At 45.9% G+C, this 19246-nt stretch overlaps 1 protein-coding gene across 3 annotated transcripts in view; it reads right to left on the bottom strand.

The window, feature by feature from the left end:
• Positions 1-757: 757 nt before the first annotated feature.
• PPM1E (protein phosphatase, Mg2+/Mn2+ dependent 1E) overlaps positions 758-19246 on the bottom strand; it is a 60606-nt gene continuing 42117 nt past the window's right edge. Inside the window, exons 2-9 of one of the 3 annotated variants that reach the window (XR_015278567.1) lie at positions 13129-13247; positions 8624-8823; positions 7043-7231; positions 6404-6547; positions 6059-6152; positions 4338-5791; positions 4090-4180; positions 758-3832 (exon numbers count right to left, since the gene is read on the bottom strand). Coding sequence is in view for 1 of the 3 variants with exons in the window: in XM_086859785.1 (XP_086715911.1) it covers positions 4719-5791; positions 6059-6152; positions 6404-6547; positions 7043-7231; positions 8624-8823; positions 13129-13247 (1819 nt within the window). In the remaining 2 variants the exon portion in view is untranslated. Of the gene's footprint in view, positions 5792-6058; positions 6153-6403; positions 6548-7042; positions 7232-8623; positions 8824-13128; positions 13248-19246 lie in introns of all 3 variants that reach the window. The other 2 variants (XR_015278566.1, XM_086859785.1) reach the window with 2 other exon arrangements.

The following is a 19246-nucleotide window of genomic DNA, read 5'->3' as shown; positions in this document are numbered from 1 at the left end:
GGTGTTTTGTGTGTGGATAAGTAAAACGGTGGAGTCAGCTCCACTTGCTGCAACACCAGTCTGTGCATGGAGGGACTTTTTCCTGCCATCCACCTGTCACTTTCTTCCTTAATTATTCAGTGAAAAGCACTTAAATCCCTTCGGGATTCTATTTGTAGAAGCTACACCAAGTGCTTAGATCTCCTTGATTCAAGCAGGAATGGAGAAGGATGTGGGGTTTTCCCCCAAGCAGCTTTGTTACTCAGCTGCAGAGGGAGCAGATCCTGTGCCAGTGCTGAGCCTGGAGGGGGCCAGGGCCAGGCCCAGGTCCTGGAGGTGCCTTGTGAGTGTTTGGGGCTGTGGTGATCCCTGCACACAGCTCAGTTACCGGGGTCGGGGAGCTCTGCTTTACTCTGCGAGGCCCATGCTGAAGGAAATGACCACTGAGACCCAGGGGCTGCTCTGGAGCTGGTGCCCAGCTGTTGGAGGGGTGAGAGAGGAGCTGTTGCTTTGCTCACCTTTTATGGAAGCTTATTCAGAGCTGGTTTGGAAAGAGCAGGGGGGGATAAAGGGGCTTGGAAGACACTGATCTCCTTGGGCTGTGCCATAACAGCCCCATCCCTTTTGGCCACAATGGGCCCTGAGCAGCCACATGGAAGCCAGAGCTCAACAGAGTAACTCCAGTTCCATATCCCACAAAGGAAACCCCCTTTCACCACACTAAAGGCACAGCTGCTTGCTGCCTTTGTTAGCTCTTCAATAACCAGACTAGCTGGAGTGTGGTTTAAATTACTGTTTTATTAAGATATTGGTAAAATTTCAACAGTTTTTCCTGTATAAACAGCTTTCATAAATAAAATATGCATGACTAATACATGGTTAGAACGAAACTCTAAAATGGAGAAGTCCCAACGCTTGTACATGATTAAGCTTGAATTTATTCACTTCATCAAGAACATGTTTCATGAACAAGGTGCTACAGAAAGGTCAGCAGGAGCACCCAGGAGCTGAGACCGTGCCTGGCTGGCCACGAGCAGCAGCACTCAGGGTGAGCTCAGCCACCTCCCCTGTTCTCGTCCCGAGGTGTCTTCAGAGGGAAGGAGAGGAAAAACCGGACACGACACAAGGGTTGTACGAGACCCTGACAGGTGGGGGTTGTTTGTCTTTAGCTTTAATGCTGGCAAGGGCTGTGCCAGGGCTGGGGAGGGGCGCGGACATCGGAGCCCGAGGTCATGTTAATGCTTCCTTATTATTGCACATGATACGAGGGTAGGAAGTTTTGTTCCTGTCGCAAAGAGGATGTGAATTAAAGAAAGATTGCCCTAAATTACAGACATGAACAAAGCTGCAGTATCCCCTTGGATGGCTTTGTTTATGTGACTAAGTGCTGAGTGAAATTGTGCTAAAACAGCCCCTAATTTAGACCAATCTTTCTCATTTTGCTTTATTCCCGCAGAATCTTGGGGTGGGGAGGATTTGGTGAGGAGAGAGCGGACCTGAACTACAGCAGCCATGTCTATGCACACAACTCCTCGTGCCTCATCTGCCCATGGGACAACTGACACACAGTGCTCCAAAAACAGGCGGAGTTTCTAGGATGATGCACCACCAGAAACGTGGTGTAAGTTAAAGTCTGCTTGGACATTGTCCTCCAGCGCCGCGGCGCCACCGCGCTCAGCTCAGCTACGGAACGGTTTTCACTCACAAGGACAATGGATGGCACTTCTAGGTAAGGAAAAGTTCCACACGTGCGTTTCCACCCACCTCTAGTGCAAATGGAAAATGGGTGAAGAGCTCCCTGCTCTGGTGCTATTCTGCTCTCTGCACCGCACACATTCCTCAGGGTTGGAAAAGCACCGCGGCCCCTCCTGGCACGGGAGCCCCACGGCGCTCACAGTGAAGAGCTTACGAGCGAGTTTTGAGCGGCTCCAGGCAAACCAGCCCTGAGCCCCTTCCTCAAAACCACCACAACTGAAACAGAACAAAACTAAAGTCATGTTGTCACTGCCACCTCCTGGTTCTGCAACCACGGTCACCACGTCGACCGAGAGGGATGCGGGGTTGTGTGAACGCGGAAAAGGGATACTTCAGCTCTTTATTGGAAAGATTTGTTGTACAAATTTTCACCACCACTAAGATACACGATAAAAATACAAAACACAGGTCACAGACTGAATCTCAGTATCAACAGTTAATAAATACAATGAGATACTTCTCTATTAGCCTAATATTTTACACTGTCACCAGATAGACGATCAAGGTACGAGATACAGAACACTTAGATACCGTTAGAGAGGGATTATTGCTTACGTCAGCAAGCAGCAGATAAGGGCACAGGAGTTTGAACTGAAGGAACTACTTCCTATCACCAGTGGCATTAAGAGAAAACACTGCATTTCACAAGCACTGCTTTTTGTCTAGTGTGTAGAATCAAGAGCAGCATAATCAGACCAATAACCACTACTTTTAATATTATAGAACTTTAAAGGACTTACCTTACAAATGGTTCCTATCTACTCTATAAATATGCAGTTAGTGAAGAAATGAACACTTGCTCTATCTATACAATGGTTTTACCTGACCACACTGCAACTATGATGGTGGATTTTTTTTTTTTTTCTCCTAGCAAGATAAATGGGATGAGTCGCAGAATTACCATTTATGAATCCACACCTAAAAAAGCTAGATCCTTCCCAAAACAGCACACATGCAGTCCAGTGCTCTTCAACTGCTCCTGCAGACTGGGAAGAAGTTTTATCATCCGTGATGGGTTTGCATTCTAATTTACTCACATCAAGAATTGCACTTACACCACCTTTCTCTCTGGAACATGACAGCTAAAGATGGACTTTCAGTGAGTCATTATTACTGTGAATAATTTAAAACAAAGGCACCGCAGAGATGCCCCAGAGTTGCATATTTTACCATTTCATGGTTTCTCAAATTTCCTCGGTAAATCTGACTTGGAACAGAAGCTGCAGCTAAAGAGAACGTTGACAACAGCTAAGGCAGAATAAGATGGCAGATAAGAGCCAATGATCCCATAAGATTAAAACAAAGTTTGAAAAAGATCAAAGGAATCTAAAGCCACACTCCAACTCCTGGTTGCTCACAAAGCCTTTTGCTGTTCATCAGATTGCTTTTAAAATAGTGCATCAAAGAGAGAAGCAGCGGAAATTGGCAGAATTCAAGCCTCGCCATCTCGCCGTGTTGAATCATTTTCTTGACTACTTAATATTAAAATACTTTGCAAATCCTAGCTAAACACTAATACTGCTATTGTTACTGCTAAAATGATATGAATTGTTCACTAAGTGCCTATGAAGACTTAATTTATTCATACTCCTCCCAATGCATCGCTGTAACAAGGTAGGAACGGGATCTGGACTTAGTGGAGCTGATGGGAATCGGCCGCTTATTCACGTCCCAATTAGCGGCTCCCCTAAGGGTGTGACCTCACCTCGGGAGCTGGGAGGGGCTGGTGGCCGCTGCTTATGCAAAGAAGGGCAGCTGAGTTCCTCCCTGGCCCTCCTGGAGCCTGGGGAGCCGGAGCAGAGCCCTGCCCAGGCACTGAATTCCGCCCTCTCCGCTGAAGCCGCAGCGCAGCCCCTGCTCTGCTGCCTCCTCGGCATTTCCATCCCCTTTGGATTGCTGCGGCATCCATCCCTACACACCCTGAGCACACCCCGTGGCAGCCGTGCTGCTGCATCCTTCCTGCTGCCACTGGATGTGAAATGCTGCCTTTGCCACCTGGGAATCCTCACCAGAACCACACAGCTCATCCAACAGCTCCTGATCTGTGCGGGGACACAGGGTGGGACTGGACACCTCCACGGGTTGGGTTCTTTAAGACCTGAGATGAAGTTAAGGTGGGAAGAGGTTGGCTCAAAGCATTAAGCACAATCATGTTCAACTCATTGAGAACAATTTCCTAAACTGAGAAATGAGAAAAATGCCACTAAAAGCACCAGAAAGATACGAAATTCCCTACACTGCACCTCCAGCCATAGGAAATTTTTTCTTTTTAAAACTGCAAGAAAAGTTTTCTTCATACTCTGCATTTTATATTACATGAAAAAAAAAAAAAAAAAGTAAATTATGAGTCTGTACCTCGATGGGAGTCTGAGACCAGAGCAGCAGGAGCTTAGTGTGTCCATTCCTAAGGTACCTGGTAAACCCTGTATGGCTTTTAGTCGTCTACCTGCAAAAGTGGATGTAGTTTTCTAATTCATCTTAACGCTCACCTGGAATAAACAGAAAGCAGAACACGAAAAGAAAAACAAAACCCCAAAGAAAACCCCCACACCTCGACTCTATGGAAACTTCCCCCCGCTCTGAAAGTATTTGGCAGTTCTAACCCAGATCGTTCCTTGAGTATTGCTCCACAGACATTTCTCAGGCAGGTGCAACCTTCTGCGTGTTTAGGGACCGTGCCCTGGCGTTGTCTGTCCACGTGCAGCGGCTGCTGGGCTCTCCCTGCTGGATGTGGCTGGACACTCGTGTGTGCGGGTGGTCGGGCGGCTGCGGCATTGCTGGGGGTGGCACCACCACCAAACTTTGTTAGAGATTGAAACAACTACATTGGTTAATTCCTAGATCTATTTACACAGGGGTTGAGCTTGGCAGGGGACTGGAGTACAGTTCGGAAATGCCCACCTCTTATTCGCTTTCTGATGATGCCAGTTTTATTTTGGGAATGTCTACTTTGGGAGTCTGACAGGGGGAACACGAGGGAGTGGTTACATTTTACAGCATTGATGAAGGTGTGGGTCTGGTATACAATGACTTTGTCTTCGCATCAAACACTCGCTGTAAGAGCCGTGGCTGGGCAGCCTCCGCCACGGGGAGGGTCGGGCCAATGCCCTCCTGCTCCTGCGGCCCCGGGCAGGGAAGGCCAGGCCGGATCCTTCTCCCTGGGAAGGCTCGTGAGCCCAGAGCAGCGTGTGAAACTTTGGTTTGAGCCTGGCTCCTCGCCGCCTCTTCCCGTTGCAGATCCGGAAATGAGGGAACGCAGCTCGTTTTCCCAAGGATTTGAACAGTTCATCTTCCAGCCCCAAGAAGACGGGGGACAAACCCCTGACCCTGTAGATGCCCTGCCCTGCAGCACCCGAACTCAGAGGGGCGGCATCCTGCCCGTCCTCGCTGCGATCGCTCCGGCCGCAGCCCGAGGACACGCTGAGCTCCGGGGACTCGCTCTTCACCGGGGAGCTGCTGATCGAACCCGCACTCTTTGGTATGCCAGGACTAAACGCTTGGACTGGTGGCAGACATTTGGCACTCTGAGGTGTACTAGTTTCTGTTTTTGTCAGGTCTAAATAGCCTTGATCATCCATGGGGTTAACGCTGGACCCTATGCTTAAGCTAGTTCTGTCAGTGAAGGAGTCCACTCGTCCTTCATAGCCTAAATCTGCAGGTGCTGAGCACTGGTGCTGGGGCCACGGCCGTTTGCAGTCTCCATGGTTCTCCTTGTCTTCCCCGTTGTCTTCTTGACCACCTTGGAAAGAGTTCTCTGTCCAGTCCGATTCCTCGCTGACCGCGACCGCCGCATTCATGTCCCTGAGAAACACCACGATGACGGTGATGTTGTCGCTGGAGCCGGCATCCCGAGCAGATGCCACCAATTTATGTGCTACCATGCTGCTGTCACCGTTATTTTCCTTCAGATGGTCAGCCACCACTTTGACTGCCTCATCGGGGTTGACTGTGTCGTAGAAGCCATCACAGGCCAGAATGAGGTAGTCTTCAGAGCCATCCAGCACTGTGGAGGCAGAGTCTGCGTCCCCACAGATGTATGGCTTGTGCTCAGCATCTCCTGTGGAAGAGCAGCAGAGAAACACAACTGTGGGTTTGCAGCCACAGCTTCCAGCAGCCCTTTATTAACTCAGTGTGGAGCCAATGACTCTTACCCCAAGTTAAAGCAATTATTTGAAAATTACTCCCTCAGACTGTAGGGGGAAAAATAGAAGTTATTCCTCAGAGGTCTATCTTCAGCTGTATGTCAAATTTTGATGACTAGAAAATTAAAATTTTATAGTTAAAAAGCAAATCAAGTCTCAAAAAGGAATGAAGGCTCTCTTACCAATAGCTCTGGAGACAGAGAGGCTCCCATTCACCCTCCAGGCTCCAAACCAGACCACGCAGCCACCCAGGGCCTCGATTCGCTTCTTCTCATCCTGAACAGCAACACAAGAGAGGTTTGGGCAGAGCAGTCAGAGCTGCATCACACACTCAACACTCCCATCAATATCTGGATTTTCAGACATGGCAGGCCCCATGAGACAAAGGATTTGCACACAGATCCAAACAAACCAGGGTAAGTGGAACATGCACTGCTGCTCAATGAGATCCTGGCATGGCAGCGCTCCCCCAACGCTGGTACCTGTGCTGGTCACTGCCCAGGGGTGTTTAGACAGGCCCATCTCACCTCTCGATCTGGTTTGTGGGGTTTCATCAGTTCCACAGCTTGGCCTTTCCTCACAAGCATGACCTGGGAGTCCCCCAGCCAAGCCACGTGCAGCATATTCCCTCGGATGAAAGTCACCACCCCGGTGGTTCCACAGCGCAGGCTCTGCAAAAAAAATACATTTCCATTTCAAAGCATTTTCTTACTTAACTCGGGGACAGAACATGTTGAAACTGTAGCACAAAGTCTGTTCCCAGGGAGGAACAGGCAGTGCTTTCCCTACTGCTACGAGTGCTCACTAACAGCCCCTTGGAGCCAACCTGTCTGAACAGGAAGGTGTCCCCTGACATCCCTGGCATGGGACCCACCTGCCAGGAGCTGGGCAGTGCTGGGGCTGCTCCTGCTACTGACAGGCACAGCTGTGTGTTAGTGAGCCCAAGGACAGCCTGGTAGGCAGGTGAGTGTGGGAATGCCAGCAGCATCCTTTAGAGGAGCTGGAAGCTGTGAGAAGCAGGAGCTGACATTTTTATGGGATGTGAACCTATGGACAGAAAGCCACCAGTGGGGACCAGTGCATGGATAGCTCTGTGCTGATTCTACTGTGCCTGGAGCCCCCCTCTGAAGAGGCAGGATTCAATGAATGCTTCCAGAGTCCCTCACCTCCCTGGCTGCCTTCTGCACAAAGCGCTCGTCGGTCACGCGGAAGGCTCGGCACAGAGCCTCGGCTGGGTCGTGCTGGAACATCTCCTGGTGGACCATGTTCACGTGCAGGTGGATGGAGGCATAGATGGCAGCATCCACTCCTCCATGACCATCAAACACTGCAAAATAAGCTTGTTCTTCTTGGTCCTGCCAGTGGAAACACAGGGAGGAAAAATCTCAGGTGAAAGCTACACAAACAGCTCATTGGATTGTCTGAAAGCTTTGAACTGGGATCTGTGCTGTCCTCATTAAATTGCAATTAAAGACAGAATTTCCACTGGAAAAGCAAACTACCCTGACCACCTGCACTTGCATCAATGGGAAATTCGCACCTTGTTGTTGAATTCTACCTGCAAAGTGCAAGAGATGCCTTGCCAGAATCCCCTGTGAAGTGCTCTCAGTGCTCCTTAGGTCCCATTTGTTACAGCTCAGTCACACAACTCAAATAGGAAGTGCCATTCTCATCAAATTGTGCAAGAGATTTTGTGACTGCAAAAACCACAGAGAGAGAAGAACATCCAATACAGTTTGCATGAAGCCTACATCATGATTGGAATCCACCAGGGATAAAATGCCAGTAGTGTTAAAATGTGAAGCCAGCCAGCCTCTGCTTTCACTCTTCTTTTTTTCCTTAAATCTAAAACATATCATCTTAAATGCCTGTGTTTTAAAAAAACTGCATGTGCTCTCTCATCAGAAAATTGTGATTACATTCACAAATCAAATACAGCAAAATCACTCATCTTGAAGGCAGTTTTCTCAGCTTCCTCTCCTCTGTTCAGAGAAACAACGTGGTACCAGGAGACAGCAACTCCTGTGCCTATTCACACACACAACACCAACCCACTGACAGAGCCAATTCAACCTTGACAGCCAGCTCAGTGACTGGAATATTTGCACATTGTAATTTTTAGGTAATGGGCTCCAACACAAATTGGAATAAAAAAGCTGACAATTGACAGGCAAAGGAAACATCTGCCTCTGTTTGCATTAATATCATTTAAAGGTAAGAATGTGGATGGGGCAGAAGATTGTTATTAAAGTGACAGGGTATAATAAAGAAGAAATTATGCAGCAATTTGATCCTTAAGGTAAAATTGCCATTTTCTTTTACTTTCCGTTCCTCAGTGTCCAGTTTTATATCTTAAGGGAGAGCAAGAACGAGTGTTTGACCAATGGCCACATCAAGAAATTAATGGAAGCCAAGCTTTAGTTCCACCAAACTACTCACATTTCTGGAAGTGTGTGAGCTGCACCCCATGGTTCTGTAAGTTCTGGGTTTGTTTTGGGTTTTTTACTTAATTTCCTTATTTTTGCTTTTGGCTTCTTCCTCCCAAGAGGAAGGATTGAAAAGCAGAGCAGACCCACCCCCACTGCCCAGTGCCTTCAGAGATGAAGTGTGAGATGACCTGGTGAACACCAGCTGCCAACCCTCCTCAGCTCCATCACCTTTCACTTCCTCGGTGGAAAACCTCCTGCTTTCCCAGGATGGAACCCAGTGATGACAGAATCTGTGTCTCCCACGTGCTCTGTGCTCACCTCGAGGTTGAAGAGCATGTTGAAGTCAGGGATGCAGACGTGCTTGTCCTCCATCTTCCTGCGCATGTTCTTGATGGCGTGGATGGAGGTCTCGTAGTAGCGGTGGGGCTTGGGCTGCAGGGGGAAATCTTTCACCCAGTTGCTGCAGATCTCGTGCAGTTTGCTGTAAACTAAACGGGCCAACTTCACCGTTTCGATCTCTGGGGAAGGCACAAACCACAAATGAAAGCCTTGAGAGTGTTATTAAGTCAGAGTTTTCTCCCTTGCATACATTAGAAAGATGAAACAAAACCATTTTAGCCAAGCAGTTGATGTCAGCAGGGAAATTCTGGGCTCTGATGCATGAAAAGAGGGAGCCAAACTCACCATAATCAGCATTCATCAGTAAGCAGCTCATTGTTTGTTTGTCTTTTTAACTTAAACATTTCCCTGTGCCTTTGGGGAGCTCATTTGCAGCAGCAGAGAAAATGAAAGGCACAAAAGTGTTGGATCCCTGGCGTGGCCCTGCCCAGAGTGGTGCAGCTCTGACTGTGTCATAGCACGGGGCGCCACCTACAAAACCCACCCTCTGTGACAATGACACACTGGGTTTGGACCAAATTCTCTATTCTAAACATCATTTCATTGCAGAGCTGAGGCAAGACAGTGGAAAAAATCTGCAGAAATTAGTAGAGCCATTTTAAGATGTTTTGTGCACTTTCAGCAGTGCACAGGTGCCTTCTTAGCTATTTCCAGATTTCCTATTATTCCTGTATTCCTGACAACAGCGTATCAGAGAAATCTGTGTGAGCAAATGAGAAATCCATAAAGGCCTCAAATTTAAGAAAATGCTGAACTGTCACTCCTGAGAAACTGTCATTTTAAAATGTGAAAACTCAGGCACTTGACATTTGTTCTGAAATTCAGGAGAGGAAAACAGGAAGTCAGCATCAGAGCCGAACACATCGAAATCTCTTTGTTCATGATCGCTCACCAAAGCCAGGGATCTTCAAAGCTAAACAGCAGCAATCCAGGAGTGCCAATCACTCCTGGAGGAGGAGGGGCTCAAATGCAGGGAGGAGGGGGAAAGTTGCAGCATCTCTTGGTTCACAGGAATTCTGTGAAGAGCCTAAAAAGCAGCATTTACAAATTTCTGTCCTAGGTCTACAGGGACAGGACACCAAGACCCTTAGGAAGAAGATACTATCCCAGCTCTGTTGATTATGAGTTGGTTCAATCAAGAGGCATTAAGCTGAAAATACACTGGATAAATAACCAAAAGGAACCTTGGCTCCTTGATCACACAGCTTTAGAACCAAGGGGTGGAAATCAAACAACTGGGTCATCCCACCACTGCCACAGTGTGAGTGTGGGGCTTCCTCACCCCACCCGTACTGCTCTCACTGGGGCCGCCAGAAATCTCTTTGGGTAATGTATTTCGAGAGGGAACACGTCCAACCTGAGGTGTCCAAGTTCTGTTTTCCAGAGGAAAGGCCACAGATTCTGCTCTCCCATTTGTCCCCACGGGGCAGGGGTGAAGTGGGCACACGGCAGAGTCATGTGGCTGTGGCACCTCTGCAGGAGGATGGCAGTGAACCCTGCTGAGATCCTCACCACCCTTCCCAGGGCACCATGTGTGGTGTCAGCATCATCAGTAACTGCTCGTGAGGTTAAAACAGGAGAATAATAAAATACCACAATAAAAACCACCCCCTCACAGCTGGAAATTACTCATCAATTGTTAATGTTGCCGTGCTGAGCCAGAGCTGACTCAGCTGACACTGCGGTTGTGTCATGGAGAATTTCATTTCCCTCCTGCTGTTCCCAAATCCCCAAGGCTGGAAGTAATGCTGAGCTGCACCACAGCTAGTGGGAAACCCAGCTCAGACATTGCTGTTCCCAAAGATGACAGGGCAGAATGAGAGTAGAAAGAATACCAAGAATCAGATCCTGCTTTTTAGTGCCATATTTTATAAGTTGTGTTGAAAACATGGCCAGTGTGACAACAGGGGTCAGAACCAAGACCAAGGTTTTCCTTAATTTAGGAACTCTAGATGTCTTTGGAGATCTCCAGGATCCATCTCCTAGAACCTGGAACAACTGGGCAATGGGACATGATGATGTGCTTTGTGACATCTCCTGCAAATTTGATACCACCACCAGGTCCTGCTATCCAGCCTCCTTTGGTGCTTCCTTAGCAATGCCAAACTTCCACGTGATTTTCTTCCTCCACAAACAAACCCCAAACCCAAATGTCCTTAACCTGACCTTTCAAAAAAGAAATCCAGCATCATTCAGTTCACATGGAAAATCTCTTGCTCCTCTCCAGTGCAGCTGGAAGAGAGGAGTCATGGCCTGTGACTCAGATATCCAAAAACACATGGTCACCCCAAATATAACAGACCCCTGTTCTTGCAATCCTACACGTGTGGACTCCAGCCAGTCTTCCTTCTTTTATGATTTGCATTCTTCTGTCATGGAGTTTCTCATTTCTTTCCAGAAGCACACCAAGAACTACTTTCACCACTCCTAAGTACAGGACATGATCTGTCACGTTACAATTCTCAGAGTGAAATGTGCCACTAAGGAAATATGAAATAGCTTTTTTTTTTTTTTTTCTTCCAGCAAATTCAAACTTGAGGAAAATCAGGTAAATGTCTCCTTGTATTACACAGAGTAAAAATCTTTCTGGGTTCATAAAAAAGCTGGCATAGAAATGGATATTAAAGCCAGGCAGTGAAGTTTAGTTTGGTTTCACATTCTGCAGCAGCTCAAACAGCATCAGGGCACGGTGAACTCTGAGCATCATACTTGAAGATGTAGAAATCCCATTTTCACCAGCTGCTACACTTTCCTCTGCTTTCTTCCAGAGCATTAAAGTGTCCCTGTCCAGCACCACTGAGGGCAGATCTCTCAGCACCCACCCCAGGCTCCTCAGGGACTCCCCTGGAAGGGTCTCTAGGATGGAGCTGCTGCTGCCACCAGTTTTGTTCAGGTTTTCCAGGCCAAACCTTGCACTTGTGGCTGATGAAGCACTGATGGAGCACAGGATGCCCAGAGGAGTTGTGGCTGCCTCTGGATCCCTGGAAGTGTCCAAAGCCAGGTTGGATGGGCCTTGGAGCAACCTGGGATAGTGGGAGGTGCTCCTGCCCATGGCAGGGTGTGGGACTCAATCTTTAATGTCACAAACCATTCTGTGATTCTGTCATCCTATGACACTTGAGCTGATGTTCTGTTTTGGAAAATTATCACTTAGATTATTTGAAATTGCAAGGTTTGTATGAAGGTGTTGCTTTACTACAGGCCAGAGGATGTTTTCTCTCTTCCTCTCCCCCTAAACCCTCACTATTTAACACTTCACACTACATCAACAAAGGGATATTTTATTTCCAAATACCCCCATTATGACAATTCACCTCAATAAACTGCATCTGGAACCCTTTTCTTAGTGCCTGCTCCAGTCTGCTCCCATCTCAATCTATGTTTGCATCTGTGTCTTACAGCCTTAGATATATTTAAATGGCAATTTCTGTAGGTGTGAGGGTTTTGTGGTGCTTTTTTCCTTTCTTTTTTCCTTTTTTGATGAATTCTGTAGATATTCTGTGTGGAGGCTTAGTCAACATTTCCTTGGAGACTGTCAAATATTTATGCAAGTTTCAGAGATCTCAATTTGAAATTAATGAAGGCTGCTCAGCCAGAACAATGACAAATCTATTCCATTTACCTGCTCAGCAGGAGGAGGCAGCAATACCTACTGAAAGGGAACCCAGAGCATGTTTTTCTGTTTCTCAGGTTTCCAAGGGCTTCTGGAGAACACAGCAAAATCTTTCTTTTGAAGAGCCAGATTTATAGATCTTCCTTATCCCCAGAATAATTTACAGGATTTTTTTTTTAATCAAAAAAGGAGGGAACGGGTGAAGTGGTTTGGGGACTGTATTTTCAAGATTAAATGACAGAATTCCTGTCAATACATGTGAGAAACATTGGTCTTTGTTGTAATGAACAATCCAGCCAATTTTCAAGGTTATTTAGGCCAGCAGAGCCCTGAAATGAGTTAGGGTGGATGACCTTGAGCTGAAGCTGCAGGAATCTTGTCAGCCAACACAGATAAATGAGGAAAAGGGATTTTCTTCCTTTTAATCACAAAATCTCTTTATACTACCTTTTCCTAAAACCATTTAAAAAACTTACAAGCCATAGTAAAAACCACACTGACTGAAATAATTCAGAATTAAATTATCTCTTCCCACATATATTTGACTTTGCTCCAAGGATGAGGGAGGACAACTGGCACTTGCCAGCAGAACCACATTGTATAAAGTGCTGAGAGAGAGATTCAGGGCCATCAGACACAGCCATGAAAATGCACTTAAAAGAGTGATTGCAGAGGTGAGAAAGCTTTGACAGAGAAATTAGACCTCCAGCTCTATCAGCAGTGGTGGTGAGCTCCCCGTTAACCTTTTCACAGCCCCGTGGGATGTTCCTCTCCCAGAATTCCAGTCCAGCTTCCTTTAGGTGGCACTTACGGATGATGCCGTCGGCGTTGTCCACGCGCTTGGGCAGGAAATGCGCCGAGAGGTCGCTCTGCAGGACTTCATCTGAAGTTGCTCTGGCTAAAGCAGAGGCCAGGAAAGAAGGGCAATTACTGGAAAAGAAAAAGAGAAACCCACAGGAAGATGTTTTAGTGTGATTCAGCAAGGTGACAAGAGTGTATTTTTCACCAAAGTTCTTCTTTGCCATTCAGCACCACAGCCCTGAAGCAAGACCTCAGACTCACTGATGGCTTTTAGTTGCCCTCTTGCACTCCTCTGTTCCCTGTTTCTTAAGTTTTAATGTTTCAGTTCATAACCTCTATTTAAATTCTTTTCAAATCTAGGCTTGAACCCTCCAGAGTCTGTCACACAACTACATTTTTTACATATGTCTGGTACAATTTTAACTCAAGTCCTGTTTCTCCTAAGATTTGGAGTCCAGAATTCCTCAGATTTCAGTGTCCAAAGCCTCTCTAAGGGGCACTGGAAGTTAAGGTTAACCCACAGGGAGCTGATGCACATAAGGTAAAAAAGCTCCTTAGGAATGATTTCTACCCAGAGTGAAGTGGCTTTAACTCACTATAGTTTAATTAAACCTGGTATCCCCAAAAGGTTAATTAATCTATAGCAAGCCAAGGCCACTTTAATGTACATTCTCTGATTCAAGAGGAATTTAATACTTCTTAATTTATCTATGACTTTACATTTCCCATTGGTCAGCCTCAACTTCTCCAGGTGTTTCCTGCTGACACAGCCTGAAACTTCCAATTTCCACAGGTAATATTGGGGTAATGGTGTTTATCCCAAATTAAATGGTGTTTATTCCACTATCACAGGGTCACTTGAGAGACACAGAGCCAACTGCAGTCCAGAAACGAACCATCAACCACAGAATTCCAAGTCAGAAATCCAAGGAATAAACACAAACACTTCCTAAACCTATTTATTTGGTTCAACATAACCTATAAATGATTAAAAGATAAAATTAGCAATAAATAGCTTTGTCCAACATTGTTATGAGACAAGGAAGTCACACAGGGAGCCACTCACACCTCCTTAGGGTCCCATCCAACCTGAGGATTTCCCTGGAATTCCCAGGTGGGCATTGGGCTCCTGCAGCACATCCAGGGAGCTCCTCTGCTGGGGGAAATCAGCTGCCTTAGGGCCGGCTCTCCCCAGCTCAGCTCAGGGCTCTGATCCTATTTAGCTCCAGTTCCCGTTGTAGGAGCGATCAGCCGGAGGAAAACACAGCGGGACATCCCTTGCTTCTGGCACGTGGAGGAGCTGATTTTCTGTCTCGTCTTTTCTGTCTTTATTTAGCTCACAAAGAGCAGGTTTTTCATGTGGTGATGCTGCTTCTGCTCATGTTACATGAGATTCCCCCAAAAAGGGAGAGATTGCAATGCCCGGGATACAATAATTATTCCAGCAGTTACCAGCAGGGCACCCGCAGGAATCTGAGCTTGTTTCCAGTCCAAGGCTTCCCCTGACCAGCTCGGTGCTGAAACTCTTCAGAAAAACCAAACTTGTTTTGTGTCACTTAGAAAGAACCCCCCAGGAGCATCCACTGATGGGCAAAGAGGGAACCTGGTTAAGAACTGGGGCAACAACAGTGGCTAAAATAGACTCAGGACCTAAACAGCAAATTAAAAATATCCCAGAAAGGAGGAATTTCTGCTCTGTCTGGGCCTGGGAGGGGAGACAGTAATGTCTGTGGATACCCAGAGCCAAAAACCCTTGTATATGAAATTTTAGATATTATTTTAACTTCAGAGACCAATGACACAAGTGAAAGGTGCATTTACAGGGGGTGTAGCAGGTCAGAGTATTTCCCTCCCCAGCTCCAAGTGCTGTTCACATGTCCTCACAGCCAGAGCCAGCAGTTCCACACAGCAGTTCTTTATCCAGCCAAAGAATACATTTCCATTACAATGCTAAACCTACACAGAAAGCTGCTAAAGATGTTATTAGATAAATTAGAGGATTTTAAGTACATCCTTCCTGATTCTCTGGCAGCGTAGGTGTGTTTAGAACACCCACAGTTGCATTGCAGCAGTCCTGGAATAACTCTGGGAAGGTATTAAATCAAGCCTAAAAGTGCTTTGTTTCCATCAATTAAGTTTGAGAAAACCAGTCTGAGGTGGGTTTAGTTCAGCCCACATATTATTATGTTACCAGCTTAACACACAACTCCTCTCCATCCTGATAGCATTAAAGTGGGGAGGACTTCCTAAACGCCTTCCCTGAGCTGTTCCTCTGTGCTCAAAATCCAATACAAACTCTTCTACTGAAAAAAATAAAAGAGATGGCAAATTTAAAATTCTTATTGCATGCGAGTTCACCGCTGGGGTTTGAGCAACTGATCAATTTTGAGGGGAAAGGTAGAAAAAATAAATCAGCTGAAGGTTTTCCTTCTATGTCTGGCCACTCTTTGTCCTAATAATAACAACTGCTGGCTGAAGAATTAATTGCCCTTGACATTTGTTGATCACAAAGCTTCTTATGTGGCTGTTTCTGGGCTGTGCCGTGTGAGCAGGGAAGTGCCCACATGCAGACAGATGACTTCCTCTTCCTGATTAGCACTACAACATTTACTTCTCTCACTTGGCTCCTCAGAACACTTTTAGTTGAAATTACTTTTTCCCTTCAAGGAACAGCAGATTGCACTGGAAGTTTAAAATAGTTGTTGAAGGCAAACTGCTCTTGAGGACATTTCATTACTGCTACACCAAGACAAAGGAAGAGTCAGCTCTGGGATCTCTCTTTTTAGCACTCAGGTGAGCAGCACCAGCATCCCACAAACAGCAATCCAAGGAGGGCAGTTCTGTCCTCTCTTCACAAAACCCAAAAGGCATCACCAGGATCCCTGGGGACAAGGGAGGAGCTTCCACCCTGCTGCTGGTGTAACCTGCTGGCTGCTGAAATGAAATTCCTCTGCCACGTTCTAGATGCTCAAATGTTATTAGTCATGAAGTTTGACAAATTGAAACTGGGAGGGCACGGTCTTGTTTAGCAGAGAGCTGAGAGCTAAAATGCCTTTGTCTATTCATAGCTGTGCCACTAACTCAGCAGCTGACCTTGGACGAGTCACTTCACCACTCAGACCTTCATTCCTCATCTGCAAACAAGGAATGAGAATGTCATTTCCTCAGGGAGAGGAGGAGGAGGAGGAGGAAGGTGGTAGAAGGCCTAAATCTGTGTTTATGAAGTACTCTGGAATTCCTTGTTAAGAGCCCAACTGAAAGGAAAAATACCAAGATGAGAGTGGAAAATATTTTCAATCTATAGAAGATTTTTTTCTTTCAGACTTTTGATAGTTTTCCTAGGTTTTTCTCACTCTTTTCTCATACCCTGCCAGAAGTGCTAAATGGAACACACATGCAAACAACAGCTCTGGATAACTCACAGTGTCATCAACAGCTGCAGGAAAGGGGGAAACCAGCCAAGAGAGACCTCTAATTTTTAAAACTCGCCGTTCTAGAGCATTAGCACTGCTGATGGGAAAATGATGTTGCAGCCCCTGCCTAAAATCCTCAACGAGGCCACCAGTGCTGAAAATCCCCAAGCCTGTCATGGTCTGGGGGAGCTGATGAGGCATCACTAACCCAAACAAAGCAGGGAAAACGGACTGAAATGAACTGGGCCTTTCAAATCACAAAATGTAGTGTTCCTGTTACCTCAGGAACCCCCTGACACCACAGAACAGCAATTGTTTTAGTTAGAATGAGGAATGATTTAAATAGAAATGCTATTCAGTCTGCTGAAACACAAAACAAATCCACAGGCAAACAGGATAAAGCAGCATATTTGGTTTTGCCCAGCAATCCAAGTCCAAAAACACGACCTGAAAAGAACCAAGTACAGCACATTCCCAAAAGGCCTATAATTTACTGTGGTAGTAAAAGACTTTGTAGGGATGACAAATTAACTGCACCCTTTCAAAAAAACATTCCACCAGGGATGCACTTTGGGAAACACTCCTGCTCATGTGGTCTGTTGCAAGCTCTCGTTAGAAAGCAAACTTTTGCCAGATTCAATTTAAGAAAAACCTTATTTGTCCCCTGCCTGTATTTACAAAACATTCCAAAGTCTCATGAGACTTCTTCCAGATGGAGCTTTGGATACAGCCTGGAAGCTCTTTGAAGAAGCCTTTAAAGTCTTCATTATTGAAAGTTCCCATGCTGTGAAGTGCAGCAGTAATGAGCAGAGAAATTCTCTGGGAAGCTCCTTTGGCTGTTTCCCCAGCCCTCCCTTCCTCCACCTCCTGTTTTCCATGGCCATCCAGAGGGACTTGGAGCCATCTGGGGGGCTCCTGTTTGTCTCCAAACTCCTCCAGGTCACCCAGGACTCAGAGGGGAATATTCTGCGAAGCATTCCAAGAGCCTACAATGATTATGGATGTATCCTCTGGATCTGCCAAGCAGATGCTATTTCCAGCTCCCGTCTCTGCAGGTTCTCCTCTCCTCACTCCCAGAGCATCTCTCTGACCTGTGCTGTTCCACTGTTCTGCACAGCTGCTGGAAGTTTTGATGCTTATTTAAAGCCTGGTCACGGTGGACAAATGGAGTATTATTTTTTTTTTCCCCTAACACATGGTGAAACCCTGCACTAGATTTATCTGCTGCAGTGAGTTACTAAAAAAAAACCTGGCACACACACACACACACACACACACAAAAAGAAACAAATAGAAAAAACAATGCACCTTTTAAAAGCTTGCATAACCAAAGCTCCTTGAGAAGTCATTTGAGCTGGCAGTGGTGAGACAGTAAAGATGCTTGATAAATCTGTTTGAAGGAGCTGCAAACGTGCTACCCAAGGAAGCTGCTATCTATAGGCTCCCAGAGACAGCTGCCTGCTCACATCCCCAGCCATCCTGTCCTTGTGCTGACAGTTGTAAGCAACAGAAATATAATACACAAGCATTGCAAAAAGACACTGCTTCAGATACATTTATCATGTCCCTGCCTATGCAGACACTGCATTTACCAAATATTTAACCTTTTGCATTCTGCTCACTGATGTTTTCTAGATCAATTTTGTATAGATATGTTCCTGTAGTTAAGTCTGTCTTAACTGGATGTTAAAAAATAACCAAACCAGAGGTGCTCATCAGAAAACCTCTGCCACAGCTGGATTAAGATGCTTCACCAGGGGAAACCCTTGGCTTTTCACAAACTCTTCTCAACACATGAATTAGGCTCAGACATCTGATGCATTTTCTGCTGCACAGCAAGTCAGTATTCCCTTCTCCAGAGGATGAAGTGCACAAGACAGTACATAAACCACCAAAAATGTGAGCAGGACAAAATAAAAAGGTCACCTTTGTCTCTTTGATGAGGTACAATGTCATGAAGGGCAGTGTGTATCTAAAATATAAATGCTTGCTGCCCACAAACCCCTCATAAGCATTTGTGATTTAATGACTGTCAATAAAATAGCACTGACACCACAGGGGTGAACTGTGAAGACTCCAAACCACACAAAACAGCTTCTCTGAAGCTCCTGGCTGGATAAATTGCCTGGGTATTATCTTTGAAACCAAATTCTATTATTTCTCTCACTCATCCTCACAGCGTGGCAGTTCTGAGGTTACTCATATTCCAATCTCTGGGGCTGGTGTTGTGGCTGCTTTTAAAATGACAGAATCACCTCCTGTAACCAAACAACCCCTAAAAAACCCAGCGTGGATCTGCCAGGAGCTGGAAGCCAAATAACTGCAAGAAATTGAATTCCCAGAAGTGACTGTGGGATGGTTTTCTTCATTACAACAAAGAGCTGAAGATACAGTTTGCTGTTGGAAATCATATCCCAGCACTTCACAGCCAGATTATATCCATCTGTTATTAAAAGAAAGGGAAACCTGGACTTTGAAGGAATGCAGAGAAAAATGGACCACAATCCATGAACCTCAACACCAAGATGTTGAGGATGTATCTATATAGACTCTCCCCCATCTAAATCAGAATATTTTCTACCTGAGGAGTAAGATTCTGAGGGACTGGATAATTTCATAATAAAATCTTAATTGCTGCTATGAAATGCACTTTACAAAATTATAAAAACATTATTATAAAATTTAAAGATCTCAACAAGCCACTTATTTGATGGG

The sequence above is a fragment of the Cyanistes caeruleus genome, chromosome 21, assembly GCF_971803275.1.
Source record: "Cyanistes caeruleus chromosome 21, bCyaCae1.hap1.1, whole genome shotgun sequence".
NCBI lineage: Eukaryota > Metazoa > Chordata > Aves > Passeriformes > Paridae > Cyanistes > Cyanistes caeruleus.
This window is presented reverse-complemented; position numbering and strand designations above follow the sequence as displayed.